The 20056-nt window shown below is 40.8% G+C and overlaps 1 protein-coding gene across 1 annotated transcript in view; it reads left to right on the forward strand.

Annotated features, from left to right (window-relative positions):
- Positions 1-20056, forward strand: part of LOC122934908 (G-protein coupled receptor family C group 6 member A-like) — a 115798-nt gene that overhangs the window by 45473 nt on the left and 50269 nt on the right. The window contains 4 exon segments of the mRNA XM_044290567.1: positions 4925-5219; positions 12891-13592; positions 13594-13686; positions 16884-17096. Coding sequence (XP_044146502.1) covers positions 4959-5219; positions 12891-13592; positions 13594-13686; positions 16884-17096 — 1269 coding nt within the window. The 5' untranslated portion in view covers positions 4925-4958.

The following is a 20056-nucleotide window of genomic DNA, read 5'->3' on the forward strand; positions in this document are numbered from 1 at the left end:
TTTGTCTTCTGAAATATAAAATGGTGGCCACCATTTTAAGAGATTTCTCTGAATCGAATCACAAAAGATTTAGATTCTTCTAGAGTCCAAATTTTTTAGAAATTCAAAATAAATTTGATTTATTTAGAATTGATTCGCTCATCTCTATTGGAGACCATCGATCATAGTAATGATCGTTCATCCACACGTAAAAGCAAGGTTTTTATATGTAAATGCAAATGAGTGGGCAGTATTCAGGAGCAAACAGTTGATTCAAAATCATTGCCTTGTGTACTTATTTATGTAAATGAGCCCTAAGGATATTTTAACTACTTCAGCTCCCTAGCTTAAACCCCCGTAATGACCAGACCACTTTTTACAATTCTACACTACTTTCACCGTTTATCATACAACTTACCACCCAAATGAATTTTACCTCCTTTTCTTCTCACTAATAGAGATTTCATTTGGTGGTATTTCATTGCTGCTGACATTTTAACTTTTTTTTATATTAATCGAAATTGACCAAAATTTTTGCAAAAAAATGACATTTTTCACTTTCGGTTGTAATTTTTTTTAAATAAAACTACATTTCTATAAAAAAATTCTCTAAATTTATTGTTCTACATGTCTTTGATAAAAAAAATGCAATAAGTGTATATTTATTGGTTTGGGTAAAAGTTATAGCGTTTACAAACTATGGTACAAAAATGTGAATTTCCGCAATTTGAAGCAGCTCTGACTTTCTGAGCACCTGTCATGTTTCCTGAGGTTCTACAATGCCCAGACAGTAGAAACACCCCACAAATGACCCCATTTCAGAAATTAGACACCCTAAGGTATTCGCAGATGGGCATAGTGAGTTCATGGAAGTTTTTATTTTTTGTCACAAGTTAGCGGAAAATATTTTTCTTTTTTTTCTTACAAAGTCTCATATTCCACTAACTTGTGACAAAAAATTAAATTTTACATGAACTCACCATGCCCCTCACAGAATACCTTGGGGTGTCTTCTTTCCAAAATGGGGTCACTTGTGGGGTAGTTATACTGCCCTGGCATTTTAGGGGACCTAAAGCGTGAGAAGTAGTTTGGAATCCAAATGCGTAAAAAATGCCCTGTGAAATCGTAAAGATACTCTTTTGAATTTGGGCACCTTTGTGCACATAGGCTCCAAAGAAGTGTCACACATGTGGTATCGCCATACTCAGAAGAAGTAGGGCAATGTGTTTTGGGGTGTATTTTTACATATACCCATGCTGGGTGAGAGAAATATCTCTCTAAAAGAAAACTTTTCCCATTTTTTTTTTATACAAAGTTGCCATTTGACAGAGATATTTCTCTCACCCAGCATGGTTATATGTAAAAATACACCCCAAAACACATTGCCCTACTTCTTCTGAGTACGGCGATACTACATGTGTGACACTTTTTTGCAGCCTAGGTGCGCAAAGGTGCCCAAATTCCAATGAGTACCTGGTCACCACATATAGACTCCCTGATCACCCCCCTGTCATTGATCACCCCCCTGTAAGGCTCCATTCAGACGTCCGTATGTGTTTTGCGGATCCACGGATAGAGGTTAAACAATAGTGGATTTATTAAATAAATGACAGTGCAGTCCAAACCAGTAAGCATATACAGGTAACCAACCCAAATAATAACCTGTGCAGGGAAACACCAAGGGGACAGCCAATGACCAGGCCAAAGTTCATATGCGCAGTATTAGTCCGTGTAACGTGGTATCTAGGGATGAGACGTCAAGATTTCCAGGGTCCAATCCAAGGTCATACATGAGACAAACTGTTCAGCAAAGATGAGTCATCCAGAGGCAGTCTTTAGAGATAAATCGAGGAAGGCAGAGGTCATGCACAGGTCAGTCTGGGAGAATATGAACCGCAACATACACCTGGGTTGTCAAAACAGTGGGCACTGACCAGCCAAGGAGATCACCTTTTAAGTACCTGACCTGCTAGCCAATCACAAAGTGCCATGTGTCTATTCCTCATGGGTCAAATAATGATCCTAATCCCTGACACTTGTGCGGCCTAGGCTGGTCCTTCACTTAACCCATGCCTGCCATCTAATCTACTAGAATTTACGTACAGGTATTTTTGGCGTAATAAATATACCTGTACGTAATATCCTTTTGCGAACCTCCTCTCGAGCGTGTACGCAGACGCTCAAGCGGCCCAGCATGAATACACGATCGCGTCGACGCGGACGCTGGAACGGAACCCGCAGGAGATACCGGAGACAGGACCGGCCAGTGCATGCCGCCACCAGTCAGGTCAATCTGCCTCCAAGCGAAAAAGCAAGTGGAGATAATATATCAAAATATCACTTTATTCTCAAATATAAAATAGGGGAAAAGACAGGATGGTAGACAGTATACAGAGAAACATAGGGGAATATACACAATTGCGTAACCATGTATGTCCGCACGAGGATAAGCATGGATAGCCTACAGGTAAAAATGATTATGGTGCATAGACAACCAATACTGCATAGCAGATAGTAAAATTAACCCAAAAAGAGGGTATATGCTGTAAAGCAGAATAAATCACTGATTGTCCATGGACCTCACATCAAGAAAATATAGACATCCAAGACCAAGACATATATAATAAAATGTCACAAATAAAATCGGTCACTGGATATCAAGATATAATGATGCCCCACCAGATGGTATCCTGGGCCTAATATGGATGTGATATGAGACCATGTATAGAAATACCATAATACTATACGTGGAACGTACTTGAGGACATGATAAACGCAAATAGGTAAGCCCAAAGCACAAGACCTCGACGCGCGTTTCACCTCAGCGGCTTCGTCAGGAGGTACTAAGTAGCAGAGTGACAGGGTATATATAGTCTAAGTAAAAGTCCAATTAAATTACCTGGATTGCGAACACCTGTGATCCGGTGGAGCGGGCGCGGAAACACCATGATCCACGGAGCCATCTCTCAGCGCGTCCCCGCCTGCATACCGTGCATGCGCGGCGCATACAGACGTCACGGAGCACATTGAGATGACGCCGTGCAGCGCATGCGTGATCCGCGACCCAGTGGAACGCAGGTGAACCGCAAATCGCGTGGGGTGGATCTTGTAAAGGGGAGGACTGCAAATCGTGTAATGTATATGAATAGTCTCCAAAACGGGGAAGAATAGATCGTATATCTAGGGAAAACATCCATATTAGGCCCACGATCCTCTACATACACCCAGATATCCACAAACAGAAAGACATAAAGTACCGCGGTATACCCAATAGAGTCCTAACCGCAAGTATCCATAGTAACATAGTGATATAATACATATACAACAGTAATTGAATGTCCCGGTCGGGATATTGATGGACAAATACATGTGTGAATAAATAAATAGATATCATAAGTATCATAAGAAGCACTAAGAATAGTGCTATAAAAGTACATAATCAGTCGATGTTACAACGACTCCGGTACCATTCACGGAACACATGAACCCACGAGAACCAAATTGTAACACCAAGTGAACACCATGTGTAGATTCATATAATAGTTCAATAATATTAATAAAAAATGTAGATAAAAATATAATTCATAGTCAATGAAAAAGTGCATCCTACTAAGCAGAATATAAACAATAAGATTAGTACATCACAGGAAGGTGATTGTACCAATAAAGGTGATATGTACACCAAAAAAAATGCAATAAACGCATGTGAACCACCTACCTATGACGCGTATATAGAGTTTCAGCATGCGGGGTGGGGATGTCAAGGGTGGCCCCGCCGGCAGCAAAAGCTGCCCGCGGGGTCAGCCGAGGCATCCCCAACCCACCAAGCCATGGACACGATCCCCAGCAATCATGAACATCAAAAGAACAGCAATACAGAGGTTACACGATGTAACGCGAAAGGAGAGGCACCATCCATGAATATAACGATGGCACTCCCGACCCGTCACGTAAGAAGGAGAACCACAAACACATAGTGTATATAATATAATGCTCTCTACAGGGACAATCGCCAGCATTAGCAAACATCAAAAGGAAAAACTATACCAAGATAGCAAAAAATAGGGGCGAGAGTGTCCGGGGCGGCACCACCGGCGGTAAAGGCCGCCAATGGGGTCGACCGAGACACTCCCGACTCAGCTCAATAATGCATGCGGTACCCAGCAAAGATGAAGCATCAAATATCACCCCAATTATGATGTGGGGAATGCACATACACTAGATACATAAAATACACCATATAATACATTTTCCTGTATGCATGCAATTAAGTGTGCATCCAGGGTACTGCCATTCATCCTAAACGTATCTTCTCCTAGTAGATGATTGAATCCACTACCACATCCCAGGTGTACAAAATAGGCAATCTCGAAGAAAGAAAGAAAATGTTATAATAAAAAATACTATACCCTGTTGATTAAAATGAAAAATCTGCCTCTAAGACCCTGGTGGTCTTCCCCTCCGGTGACCATGCGGATGCACTACCGTGTCTCCCGCAAAGGAGTCGGAACCGAAGATTCCCCAGGCACATGCGTGACCTGTCCCGCTACTCCAACGGGGTCCCCCGCAGGCCAAGCCCCGCGAGGGCCCCAGTGGATCGCGTAACAGGAGAGTGTCTTACACAGATGAGCTCAGAGCAACTAGAATGTCATTGAGTGACAATCCTTGAGTAACAAGTGTGAGGTTGGTTTTAAGTGTTTATACAACTTTATAGTATTACATCACAATGAGACCTCCCTGAACTGATAGAACCACAATGTTCCAGGTTACAGATAAGCAAATACAAACATTTTGGACTATCTACTTAGGCAAAAGAGCATTGTTTGAAGTGTCAGAAGGTATCAGCACTCAGCAATCACATGTTTTTGATACAAGGTTGAATTAAAATATGTATATTGGGAAAATTAACTTTTTCACTTTGTGATTATTTGTGTTTTATATGTAGGCTACAGATACAATTCATTTCTCAAGCCCTTTCTATGATCTATGCAATTGAAAATATTAATAACTCCACACTCCTGCCAGGAATCACATTGGGCTATGAAATTTACGATACATGTTCTGATGGACTAAAAGCTGCTAAAGCAACCCTACAAATTATTTCTAACTCTGTTACAAATAGTTCGGCAGACTGTAACCACACAGAATTAATACCTAATATCAAGGCTGTTGTTGGAAGTGTATTTTCTGAACTCACAATTATCAGTTCAAGGATCCTGAGCCTGTATTTTATACCCCAGGTAAGTGTTACATAGTTTTATCTATTATAAATATAGATTAATTTTCTGAAAAATTTGCTTCGATCAGATTTTATTTGCAGCGAATTATGTTAAAAAAAACTGCTATTTCCTGGCTGCAGAGAGCCTTTATAGTGGTGTAGAACACTGTGCCTTGCAGTAACATGCATAGGGAGTCTGCTGTGATAGTGAAACAATACTGTGAGTCAGAATGACAAGCACATGACAGGTGTCGCTCTTAGAATTACTGCATACTTCATTTATTTGGGCAGTCATGGGGCCAAAACTGACCAAATAACTCAAGTATCAACTCAGCCTTACAGGTAGATGTGAGCGTCAAGAAGAAGCGCACTCCTTTTACACCGTCGTCAGATAATTCCACATAGATGTCTACATAACCTGTTCTATTAAACGCTTATAAAAGTACAGTTCCCCGGACAGAATGGAGAGAGTGTCAGCAGTAAGTTTGTGTTGACGTCACAGATTATTTTGCCCTTCCTCTGATCCGTCAGAACAATAACCCCCAAAAAACAAATTCTGTTTGTGGAGCATCTGCCTTCACTTGGTCAGCATTTGGTCAGTAATCCATCAGTATTGCTAAAGCCAAAAAAAAAACAGGAGTGGATCTAAAACAGAGATGATACATGAACCGAATATTTGCATGTCTTCTGTGTTTTATACCCACTCCTGCTTTTGGCTACCAATTCATAAGCCAATTCTGATGGGACCATACAAGCTGCTACACAGACAGGATCAGTTGTGTGTATCATTTTTCCTTCGTTCTGACAGATCAGAAGAAGTGTCAAATAAATGATGATGTCAGCCAGGCCGAAAGCTAAATTAGTGGACCAGTCATGAAGTGGGGAAGGGTGGGCTATGACATAGTGGTGAGGTAGAAGCCACATGAGGAGATCAGAGTGGCCCAATGACAGAATCTGGAGGTGGCGGCAGTATGAGGAGGCCACCAAGTGGCACAATGACTGAGTCTGGAGTTGGCAGCAGCATGAGTAGGCCACAGAGTGCCACAATGACCGAGTCTGGAGATGGCACTGGCAGCAGCATGAGTAGGCCACAGAGTGGCGCAACAACCGAGTCTGGAGGTGGCAGCAGCATCAGGAGGAGACCACAGAATGGCACAGTGACAGAGTGTGGAGGTGGCAGCAGCATGAGGAAGCCACAGAATGGCACAATGACAGAGTGTCGATCGGCCAAGATACTACTGGGGGAACCTGCCTGGCATGAACAGATGAACAGGCCTCTCTCTGGTAGCTACAGACAATGACAAGCCAAAGCGTCAAGATAGCTTTGAGCCCGGAAGAGTCGCGAAGTTCATCAAGATACGTCACTAAAGCTATAACCGCATATAACTGCAGCGCTGACCACTGAATTAATTTTGTTTTTCGACCGACATACTTCAACAAAGATTTTACCACATATTACTACAGCACTGAACGCTGAATACAATTTTTTTTACCACCAAAATACAGCAAAAAAGATTTTACCGCATATAACTGCAGCGCTGAACACAATTTGTTTTTCCACCAAAATACGTCACAAAAGATTTTACCACATATAACTGCAGCACTGAACACTGAATACAATTGGATTTTCCACCAAAATACAACAATTTTTTTTTTTACCGCTTATAGGTACAGCACTGAACGGTGAATAAAATTAGTTTTTCCACCAAAATACTTCAATAAAGATTTTACCACATATAACCTCCGCACTGACTGACTGCTACAGCCGCTACTTCCGTGAACCCCTGCACCACTACTTTCTGGGTAGGTAGGCAGCTGCAAAGCAAGTGCTCTACCTCGGGCACGTTTGGCTCCCGACCTCCCACTGCTGCCACCCTGCTGACTCCCAGCCATGCTTTCAACACATATAACCGCTGCCGACGTGAACTGAGAATGTATTTTTCTGTTTGTACTGAGATAGGTGTGGGGATTCGCTCTGGTAGACAGGGTATGCAGACGCAGTACAGAGGCAAATTACCAGTTCTTAAATCAAACTTCCTTGTTTATTCACACATAATGCAAAAACAAAATGTCATTTTGCAGTCTTGGTGTTAGTTCACACACAATGGAAAGTCCACATAGCAAAAATCACCTTGATGGCAGTTCTACCTCCAGCAATCCATAGCAGGCTTTTAGGGGGCCTTTTTTTCCCTATACCCGGGTCTCAGCCCTCCAGCAGCGCACAAGGCTCAGATCCCAGCACACACACACCTTGCTGCTGAGCCCAGCTGTCTTTTAAGGACAGCTAGTTGCTGCCAAAACCTGGACCGGAACTTAAAATCCAGTCTGGTGTTTGACCCCAAGTGGCTGCAAATCAGCCCAGCAGTACATGCTGGGAGAAAAATACCAGTTTTCCCAGACCATACCCTTCACTGTGTCACATACCCTCCCCCCCTTTGTTCAACCCTGCAGGGGTGAACACTTGCCAGACAATGTACTTGGGACAGGGCATCCGCGTTTCCCTGTAACCGGTCTACCCTGTGTTCCACTGTAAATTTAAAGTTCTGTAGGGAAAGGAACCATCCGGTGACCCGGGCATTTCTGTCTTTAGCCTGGCTCATCCACTTGAGAGGGGAGTGGTCGGTCACCAAGCTGAATTTTCTCACCAACAAATAATAGAGGAGAGAATCGAATGCTCACTTGATAGCCAGGCACTCTCTCTCCACTATACTGAACCTGGTCTCGGGTGGGGTGAGCTTACAGCTAAGAAAGACAACGGGATGCTCCTCCCCGTTGCCCTCCTGGGACAGTACAGCACTGAGGCCTACTTCAGAGGCATCCGTCTGTACCATATATTCCCGCTTGAAGTCGGGCATCACCAAAACCAGGGACTCACACAGGGCCTCTTCTGCCCGATCATCCCAGTGAACCATCACAGACTTTTGTCCCTTCAAGAGCCCTGTCAATGGCGTGGCTATCGTAGCAAAGTGGGGGACAAACCTCATGTAATAGCCCATCATCCCCAGGAACGACTTTATTTGCCTAGAGGTGACAGGTCGGGGCCAATTCTGTATCACCTCTATTTTGTTTACTTGGGGTTTGATGACTTTGCGCCCAATGACAGACCCTAGATATTTAGTCTCCTCTAACCCTATCACACATTTCGTTGGGTTAGTTGTTAGTCCAGCCTTCCGAAGAGAGACCACTACGGCCTGTACTTTGGGCAGGTGACTTTCCCAGTCGGTACAGTAAATGACAATATCATTCAGGTAAGCAGAGGCATACCGCCGATGTGGACGTAGCACAATGTCCATTAGACGTTGAAAAGTGGCTGGGGCACCATACAGACCAAAGGGTAACACCTTATACTGATACAGCCCCTCAGGTGTGATGAAGGCAGTTTTCTCTTTGGCAGCCTCCGTTAAGGGCACCTGCCAGTACCATTTTTGTAAGGTCCAAAACAGAAAGTACTGTGCTTGTCCTAACTCATCGATTAGCTCATCCACCCGGGCCATGGGATATGCATCGAAATTACATATCTCGTTCAGCTGACGAAAATCGTTACAAAACCGCAACGTCCCGTCCGGCTTGGGTATTATTTTTTTACTGAATTACACCCCTGTACGCTTTCAACTGAAATAACTGCAATACTGCAGTGCGTATATATTTTTCTTTTTTTACTGAAATACGCCCCTATATGCTTTCACCAGAAATAACTGCAACAGTGCAGTGCATATATATTTATATTTTTTTACTGAAATACGACCCTATATGCTTTCAACAGAAATAACTGCAACAGTGCAGTGCATATATATTTTTCTTTTACTGAAATAAGCCCCTATACGCTTTCACCAGAAATAACTGCAACAATGCAGTGTGTATATATTTTTCTTTTTTTAGTGTAATACGCCCCTATAGGCTTTCACCAGAAATAACCAACAGAGCAGTGCGTATATTTTTTTCTTGTTGTACTGAAATATGCCCGTATACGCTTTTAACAGAAATAACTGCAAAAGTGAAGTGCGCATATATTTTCTTGTAGTACTGAACTACGCCCCTATACGCTTTCACCAGAAATAACGGCAACAGTGCAGTGGGTCTATATATATATATATATATATATATATATATAATTTTTTTTTTTTTTATGAGATGTGCCCCTATATGCTTTTATCAGAAATAACCGCAACAGTGCAGTGCAAATATATATTTCTTTTTTTACTGAAATACGCCCCTATATGCTTTCACCAGAAAAAACTGCAACAGTGCAGTGCATATATATTTTTCTGTTTTTTACTGGGCTTTTACTGAACTACGCCCCTATACGCTTTCACCAGAAATAACTGCAACAGTGCAGTGCGTATCTATTTTTCTTGTTGTACTGAAATACGTCCCTATATGCTTTCAAGAGAAATAACTGCAGAAGTGAAATGCGTATATATTTTTCTTGTAATACTGAATAAGATACTAAGATATAAGCCACTAAAGGATTTTCAACATAACACTTGCAGCATAATAACAAAAAGCTGGAATGACAGAACTGTCGAATGACTATTTGGATCCCCAAATAAGCGTTCCCTGCACTTGTAAAGCACTTTCCTATCAATGTCCCTAGCTCCTTCTGACATCTCTCCCTGCACTAAGATGCTGTGAAATGATTCCTATCCTTTCCCTGCACTTATAAATCGTTTTTTCTGTCTTTTATTTTCCACAATCGTTTTTCCACTTGCTGTCCCTAGCACCTTCACACATCTGTCCCTGCACTCTGAACGCTGGAAAATGGCAGAATCTAAAATGGCTGCTGTATTTATAGGGCTGTAACATCACAGGGCTGGCTGGCTGCTCATTGGCTGCATGCAGGCATGTCATCCTGGGTGATCCCACCTTCCCAAAGTTCCTTGCCCCATGTCCTCAGTCCTCCCACGTGTAGCAACCATTTTAGGAAAATTGCAATTCGTTACCACGAAGTGCGAGGATATTCACATTAATTGCGAATCAAATTTTTTTCTCAAATTCAGATTGAATTCTACTTCGTCAGCTTCGATTCGCTCATCTCTAATTATAATGAATGAATGAAGTTCATGTAATAGATGGTTTCAAATTTAATTCTCATATACCCTTGGCAAATTTAGCTGGGTATACAGTACAGACCAAAAGTTTGGACACACCTTCTCATTCAAAGAGTTTTATTTATTTTCATGACTATGAAAATTGTAGATTCACACTGAAGGCATCAAAACTATGAATTAACACATGTGGAATTATATACATAACAAAAAAATGTGAAACAACTGAAAATATGTCATATTCTAGGTTCTTCAAAGTAGCCACCTTTTGCTTTGATTACTGCTTTGCACACTCTTGGCATTCTCTTGATGAGCTTCAAGAGGTAGTCACCTGAAATGGTTTTCACTTCACAGGTGTGCCCTGTCAGGTTTAATAGGTGGGATTTCTTGCCTTATAAATGGGGTTGGGACCATCAGTTGCGTTGTGGAGAAGTCAGGTGGATACACAGCTGATAGTCCTACTGAATAGACTGTTAGAATTTGTATTATGGCAAGAAAAAAGCAGCTAAGTAAAGAAAAATGAGTAGCCATCATTACTTTAAAAAAATTAAGGTCAGTCAGTCCGAAAAATTGGGAAAACTTTGAAAGTGTCCCCGAGTGCAGTCACAAAAACCATCAAGCGCTACACAGAAACTGGCTCACATGCGGACCTCCCCAGGAAAGGAAGACCAAGAGTCACCTCTGCTGCAGAGGATAAGTTCATCCGAGTCACCAGCCTCAGAAATCACAGGTTAACAGCAGCTCAGATTAGAGACCAGGTCAATGCCACCCAGAGTTCTAGCAGCAGACACATCTCTAGAACAACTGTTAAGAGGAGACTGTGTGAATCAGGCCTTCATGGTAGAATATCTGCTAAGAAACCACTGCTAAGGACAGGCAACAAGCAGAAGAGACTTGTTTGGGCTAAAGAACACAAGGAATGGACATTAGACCAGTGGAAATCTTTGCTTTGGTCTGATGAGTCCAAATTTGAGATCTTTGGTTCCAACCACCGTGTCTTTGTACGATGCAGAAAAGGTGAACGGATGGACTCTACATGCCTGGTTCCCACCGTGAATCATGGAGGAGGCGGTGTGATGGTGTGGGGGTGCTTTTCTGGTGAAACTGTTGGGGATTTATTCAAAATTGAAGGCATACTGAACCATGGCTAATACAGCATCTTGCAGCGGCATGCTATTCCATCCGGTTCGCGTTTAGTTGGACCATCATTTATTTTTCAACAGGACAATGACCCCAAACACACCTCCAGGCTGTGTAAGGACTATTTGACCATGATGGAGAGTGATGGGGTGCTGCGCCAGATGACCTGGCCTTCACAGTCACCGGACCTGAACCCAATCGAGATGGTTTGGGGTGAGCTGGACCGCAGAGTGAAGTCAAAAGGGCCAACAAGTGCTAAGCATCTCTGGGAACTCCTTCAAGACTGTTGGAAGACCATTTCAGGTGACTTCCTCTTGAAGCTCATCAAGAGAATGCCAAGAGTGTGCAAAGCAGTAATCAAAGCAAAAGGTGGCTACTTTGAATAACCTAGAATATGACATATTTTCAGTTGTTTCACACTTTTTTGTTATGTATATAATTCCACATGTGTTAATTCGTTGTTTTGATGCCTTCAGTGTGAATCTACAATTTTCATAGTCATGAAAATAAAGAAAACTCTTTGAATGAGAAGGTGTGTCCATACTTTTGGTCTGTACTGTGTGTGTGTGTGTGTGTATATATATATATATATATATATATATAAAACACGTGCAGGAATCTGCTTCCATTAAGGCATTCTGATACCACCATGTGTTTAAACACCCTCTGCCCCATGAAGGGACAAAAAGCATACCATATTGGATTGTGCAATGTGTTTTTAAAAAGATTGTCTGATAACAATGTCACCCATGGGCTTACACATTGATATATATGTCAGTGTCACTCTGACATTAATTAATATTGCTATCTTTTCATTTAAGAGCTTGAAAGGGGAAGGAAAAATAAAAATAAAGAGGAGAGAAAAAATATGAGACCTAGGAGAACTCATGGCATCATACATCAATTTTCAGGCTAATTACAACAGTTTTAATTTGGACAGGATCCATTTGGCCCCAAATCCAAATTTTGATCATTTTTTTTTACAATCGGACTCAAAACAAATTTTAAGAAATTCACTCATCTCAAGTGTAGTTTTAGGGAAAAGAATGCTCCAGAATTATTATGGGGAATACAAGCTTGTACGAGAATGGACATGACTAAAGACCTAACAGATCTTTTTCAAATGAAATATTATTGTGAAATCTTAGACAATAAAACTGTTGAGTTATTTTTTACTTAAATCCACTCCCCCTCTCTCCCAGTCACCCGCGTTAGTTCTAATGGCTGCACGGCCACCACTGCATCTCCCCATTGCTCGGATGAAAACATGCAGCAACGGAGAGAGGTACAGCCAATAGCAGGCTGCGATGGGAGCAAGCCTCCTTAGCATCAGCGGCGGCCTTGTGCGCATCAGAAGCGACATGGGTGCCAGGGAGCGAGGTCAGTACAACCTGTATGAGTGGCTTGAGCATTTGGGGGGGGGGGGGGGCATTATAGGGTTTGGATAACCCCTTTAAACACAGTGGAATAATTTAATATGATCTAATATATATTATTTATATTTATAGATAAGTCCTTCATCATCGGCTGTTACTCTCCTAGACAGACTGAAGTTTCCATCTCTTTTGCGCACTGTACCAAATGATAATCATCAGACTAAAGCTATAGTTACTCTTATCAATAAATTCGGGTGGAATTGGGTCGGAGTTATTGCATTAGATGATGCCTATGGGCATTCTGCTTCCTCTACTTTAGATTCTCTTTTTAAGCAGTATGGAATATGTACAGCCTTTTCCAAAAAAATTTCACCCCATGTAAATAATTTTGATCTGCAAGACTTAACAGATGAACTCATCAACAGCTCCACAAATGTTGTGATCGTCTTTTTGAAGCCTCCTATTGTTAAAAAATTATTTGAGAGAGCAATTAGACTGAACATATCCAAAATCTGGATAGCGAGTGACAGCTGGGCAAATTCAAAATATATTTTACCTATTGAAAATATCAGAAAATTAGGAACTATTATTGGTCTGGACTTTAAATTTGAGCAAATTACAGGCTTTTCACAATATCTGAGGAACTTGAAGCCTCCAGAGAAGGGTGCTACAAATAAATTTCTTGAAGAATATAAAGAGTTAAGATTTGGATGTGATGATCAATCGATACTGCCAAAGTCACCGCTGGCTTGCCATGATAATGTGACTGATATCTACATGGAAAACGACGACTTCTTGGTGCAATATATACTCTGGAGTTCAGCATACAGTACAGTCATTGGCAGTTACTGCTATAGCCCAAGCTATTAGAAATATTGTGTGCAAAGAAGATATATGTGACAAGGATAATACATTTAATTCCAAAATGGTAAGTCAGTTTATTCAATAGAGGTAAATAAAAAATCTATCATACAATATTTGTAAAGTGAGCCTTATGTTATCTTATTATCTTTTTTAAATGGAAAATGTGGCTTATAATAGTTAAAGGCTAAGGAAACATTTGGGTTAAGGATGAGCGAATCAGTTTGGACTGAACCAGGTTCGGTTCAAACTTTGCTATTTTTCAGACGGCAGATGAACCCGAATATTTTCGACGTGTAGTGCCATTTTAGTGCATATGTTGGTGGGAAAAAAGCACTGGGGAGGAAAAAGAAGGGATCTCACATAACCCTAAGAGGGATGTGGGGGAGAGCTTGCCCTGATTGGCTCCCAGGCTGACAGATCGCCTGGATGAGCCAATCAATGCTGTAGCCAGCAGGGAGGTGCCCGAGCACAACACCATTCTGTGCTGGGCTATGAGTAAAGGTGGATGGGTCTTACAGTGTTTGCCAGAGAAACGATGTTAGGGAGTCAGGGACAGTCAGAAATCAATCAGGAACAGTCAGAAATCAATCAAGCTTGTATCATACTGTCAGGGAAAGTGAAGAGAAAGGTCAGGATTACAAAGAAGAAGAAAAATGGTGTGGGTAGCATAAGAAAGCAGGGAAGCTGACAGCCAGGGTGAAAGGAGTAAGGCTCTGTGGCCGCCGTGCCTCCTAGCAGAACTGAAGTTGCTTCAGTGCAAAAAGGAGCTACCTGCAAAAAAATACTTTTTTCCACGTCAGGCATTGGCAGCTCATGACGTTCATTCTGCAGTTGACCTGTACCCCCCTCATATGTATTTGCGAAGCTAAATTCTTATCAAACTGAGAAGAATATGGCTTACATGAGGGCTTAAAAGCTGTCAGGGATTTTTAGATTTCGATTGACCTTTATTCCCATCTAAAACATTTATAGCATATCCACAGGCTATGCCATAAATATCTGATAGATGTGGGACCCCCTAAACCATCTAACCCAGGTATAACAGCCAGGAGTTGTTTGAACTATGGAAATAGCCAAGAGGGCTGTGCTATGCTATTTCTGTAGGTCCCATACAAGTGAATGGGAGTTATGGATACAGCGCAGCACGGTGAAATACACTACAGAAGTTATGGAACCAGTGTAAAGTTCTGTGCTACACGGTTTCCGTGAGCCAGATTGACGTGTATTGGAGCAATGGAAACAGCTGTTACCTCTGGTCATTCTGGCAGGACTGCTCATGCTGAAATGGGGATGCACTGATTAGTACTGTAATTATGTCATAATACTGTCATGATAGAGTGTTTGTATTAATTTGTGCTCTGTTGGGATGATGTCAACAACCCTATTCAGATAAGTAGAATTGATTTTCAGTCAGAAATTTCTGCAACAAATCTGCTAATATAACTAACCTTTCAACAAACTCTGCATTAATCAATAGTACAGTGTATGTGCATGAGGAATAACTACTTCTGGTTACTACTGTATATGACTTGCATCTTGCAGTTTAGGGCTCTGTCACACTTGCGTTGTCCGGATCCGTTGTGTACTCCATTTGCCGGAAGTGCCCGCCGGATCCGTAACACCACAAGTGAACTGAAAGCATTTGAAGTGATCAGTCTTCAAAATGCGTTCAGTTTTACTATGGCAGCCAGGATGCTATTAAAGTCCTGGTTGCCATAGTAGTAGTGGGGAGCAGTATACTTACCGTCCGTGCTGCTCCCAGGGCGCGCCAGAATGATGTCAGAGCGCCCCATGCGCATGGATGACGTGATCCATGCGATCACGTCATCCATGCGCGTGGGGCGCCCTGACGTCACTCTGAAGCGCCCCGGGAGCCGCGCGGACGGTAAGTATGCTGCTCCCCCGCTCCCCACTACACTTTACCATGGCAAACAGGACTTTAGCGTCCTGGCAGCCATGGTAACCATTCAGAAAAAGCTAAACGTCGGATCCGGTAATGCGCCGAAACAACGTTTAGCTTAAGTCCGGATCTGGATTAATGCCTTTCAATGGGCATTGATTCCGGATCCGGCCTTGCGGTAAGTGTTCAGGATTTTTGGCCGGAGCAAAAAGCGCAGCATGCTGCAGTATTTTCTCCGGCCAAAAAACGTTCCGGTCCTGAACTGAAGACATCCTGATGCATCCTGAACGGATTTCACTCCATTCAGAATGAATTTGGATAATCCTGATCAGGATTTTTCTGGCATAGAGCCCCGACGACGGAACTCTATGCCGGAAAAGAACAACGCAAGTGTGAAAGATCCCTTAGCAGTTTTTTTCTGTGCATAGTGAATGTCCAGTTTGCCGTTCTGTTAGAGGAGGTGGGAGGAGACTAGCTGCCATCCACTGCACACAATAAGTAGAGATGAATCTGCTTCCTAACCTTATATTACTCACTCAGAAGAAGTCCCAGGAGGACATTACAGAGAAGTAACAGACAAGTTCTGTCCCATACAATTGTAATAAAATGCACTTGTGCTGAGATAAAAACTTCCTATTCAGCTCTTTATTCTTGTCTCCTCTGTCTCACTCCTTCTGCTAATTACTTCTCCCCACTCTCCTCTCCATAGACTTGTATTAACATGTAATGTGATACTTCAGAATAACTGGTCATGGATGATATTTAAGCATATTTCAAAGTGAAAATCAATAATGCAATTAGCAAGAGAAGGAGATGTGGTAGTGGGGGGGGGGGGGGGGGGGTGAGTAAAACTCTGAGTACATGAGAACTAGCCATTATTTCTTACTCATAATACATTACAAAGTTTCTTGTTGTCATTTGTATTATTGATATGTGCAAGGTTGTGTGCAAAGTAAGTGACCATTCAAGAGTTCTTTTGGATCATGTCACAACAGTATTTGTTTTTGTTTTTATTTAGTCTATACTTTATAGAGATTATATAAAATTTGTCTACATGAGTTTATGCTATGATGGTAACCCGTGCACACCACCATCCTCTCTTGGGTAGGCAGAGGCGATGCTCCACTCATTTTTCTCCTCCTGCTCTAGCTCCATGGTCTTTCCGGCCTTCTGCTACTTCCTATTTTTTTTAATGGGTTAGGCTCTGATATATTAATGTTATTGATTCTATTGGTTTTATTCAAAGTACAGATGAAGGACTGAGAAGTAATTATGTAGAAGAAATGGTTGTCCACAATGTTTTGAGTATGTCACCGTATATATACATTTCTATTTGTATTGATGTGTCTGCTCTGTTTCAGCTATTGGATGAAATAAAGAGGGGTAACTATTCCTTCAATGGTATGCCATTCTACTTTGATCAATCTGGTGATGTTTTGACGGGCTATAACATCATTTACTGGAGTACAACAAACAATACCTTGGAAACCCAAGTAATTGGTGCTTATGACATAAAAGGACACAACTTTACCCTAAGAGAAAATGCTATTTCTTGGAATACAAAAAACAACGAGGTACTTTAGAAATTATTTTATTAATGCAAATTATATTTCAGATTTAGGAAATACTATGACTTGCTCCTTCCACACATACTAGTGTGACTACAAGGTATTAATTTTATTCAAATAATCTCACACATGCATTTCTCACAGATTCCAAATAGAGTTCAAACAATCAGACAAAGCATACCATGCCCTCGGAGAAGACCTAGCTACTACCTGCAATAAGAATTTCTGGTTCTCCATTATAGTAGTTAGCATATATGTGTTTTGCTAGCAGACAAATCAGCAGCCCATTGATCACTGACTGATCTATTAGATACTCCTATGTTTCTTGTTTAAACATGAAAAAGGTAATGGTCAGTTTAATCATTTTTTTAAAATATTAAACCTTTTATATTTAATTCTAAGTACAGTTCGGGCCTACTTTTGTATAGCACATTATTGTAAAGCAATCAGCAGCCTTTTGAGAAGATTTGAAAAAAACTCACTGCCAATTAGAGAATAATGAATCACTATAAATTCGATCTGGATCCAAATCGATTCTATCATAAAAATAAGTGCTCCAACTGGCCTGAAAATTTTTGTTTCCTAGAACTATTTTTCTCTGTAGTCTCTCAATTTTTATTTTTTTATTTTATTATTTCTTCCTCTCCAAAATTCATTCAAATCTAATCACCAAAAATTCAGATTTGTATGCAACAAAAGTGTTTACAAAATTGGGGTCAAACTCAATTTGTTTAGAATTGATATGCTCATCTCTACTGAGATATCCCAAGCAGAAACTCTTCAGGACGAAGCTTGATTTTTATGTTGGAAATAAATATTAGTAAATATCTAAATCACACTAATATCAATTTAAAGGGAGAAAAATAAATATGTTTTACTGTTTGATGCTTGTGATGTTTTTACTTTTTAATACTTTGGTTACCTAACAAGTGTAAAAACTTGTAAGGTAGACAAAGCAATAAAATATCTAATGTTTAACAGGGTGCATGAGTGAGTGATATAATTTGTAAATGTCCTGCTGGAATGACCCCAAAACATAATACTACAGATCCCTTCCCATCTGCTATAGACCTTATACTTCAAAATATAAAACCAATTGTAAAGTAGAAAGAATGTATACTGTACTGTGCGCATAAGATTCTACAGAGCAGATGTATGCTCCATTTTTGCATACACCTAGTATTGTTAAATATAAAAAAAAAAATACAATACCCTGTTTGGCAGTAGGAGAGGTATGAAAACATATGGTTAAAAGTTTGCATACAGCTTTAGTATACACATTTAGAACCTGTCAAAAGAAAAAAAGGCTATAAAACATCACTTCCCTTTTTTAACAAAATAATTTGTCAAACAGATGGTAAGTGTATGGAACTGCATAACAGTTTTGATTAAGTTGTTAGAAGAACTGCAATTTCAGCCAAGCCTAAAATATCTTTAGACATCACTTCAATAGAAATGTATACCATATTTTTCGCCCTATAAAATGCACCTGCCCATAAGAAGGTTTTGTGGCAGGCGCAGCACTATGAAGTGCCTTATGCGCTGTGGCATTAGAAGAATTTTGATATCTCTGACTTTTTAGCCTTACCATACTATCTATTACTCTTTAATTACTCTAGCACCATTCTATGGAAACAGTAGGTTTAAAGAGCACACCACATGCTTGAAATAACTTCTTTATTAACTTCAACTTTTCTTCATATAACACTGCCGCCTCCGCAGCAGATAGTCCATGTACAAAACACGTGTTGAATTAAGTATCACAAATAGTGGTATGCATAAGATGGTGGTTCAACTGTTCAATCTGGTCATACAACATAAAATGGTGGATATATTTCTCTCTTCAGTATCTGTACTCTCACTTTAAGTTATTTAAGCACTTTATAATCTCTCTGAGGGCTAACTAATAGTTTTACTTGCTTTGGAGCTTGGTCGCAATTTGCAGAATGCAGTTAGCAGTAAGTATTTGCAGATTGGTTCAGTATGATCTGGTATGGTTGTACGCAATTTTTATTGCAATATGGAATTGGAATTTCTATGGTATGAGCAACTCGTTTGGTGGAACTATTTTGGCCTCTTACTTCCATAAAACACAGCTCTTAGTAGAGTGAATGTCTGATCAGCTCCTCTCTCTGGTGGATAATGACTTCTAGCAGCTCCTGCTAAGGAATTTCCCACACAGATTCAGTGTGAGGCTGGCTGTGATTGGTTAAGACTCCTGCTGAGTGTTAGGCTGGCTATGATTGATCAAGACTCCTGCCCAGCAACAACAGTTTAATTGTATGCTTTCTGTTGTTTCTGCTGTGTCATTGAGCTTACCTTACATTATATAATGAATCTTAAAGGCATACTATCTTTTCTACTTCTGTGAACACAAAATATAACAGTTATATGACATCCCAAATAACTCTGCTTTTGTCTTTAACACACAAACATAGGAACTGTATTAAGGTTATTGGCAGGTCTAGCTGTTTAAACACACAAGCTATATTAGCAACCTAGGACAGGTCTTATCTGGCTAGCTACACTCCCACCAAAATTAGCTATAATTGTATGTTCTTAGTGGTAGGACTTAAACATGAATTTGAGGAATTTTCCATAAGGTTCTCAACTTCCAAGTGTCTTTTATCACTCTCAGGTAAAACAACTAACTTCTGTATAGGACGTTCCAACTTGAGTGGAGTAATGAGACGTTTTCCTTTTTTGTCAAGTTTTGAGTCTCCTATCCAACTCTCCCAACTTGGCCTGAAATTTTCAGGGCTTGACCCATCCTAGCTTCTGTCTGCATAATTCTTGTAGTTCTTATCTTGCTCTGATGATTACTGGGGCCAAGAATCCTAATGGATCATATACAGAGTTAAGTCGACCCTTGGATGTTCGGGTTCGACGGGTTTGGCCGAACTTCAAAAGAAAATTCGAGTTCGGGACCCAAACCTGACCCCGAACCCGAACTTCATTGAAGTCAA

The sequence above is a fragment of the Bufo gargarizans genome, chromosome 4 (genome assembly GCF_014858855.1).
Source record: "Bufo gargarizans isolate SCDJY-AF-19 chromosome 4, ASM1485885v1, whole genome shotgun sequence".
In the NCBI taxonomy this organism is placed as follows: domain Eukaryota; kingdom Metazoa; phylum Chordata; class Amphibia; order Anura; family Bufonidae; genus Bufo; species Bufo gargarizans.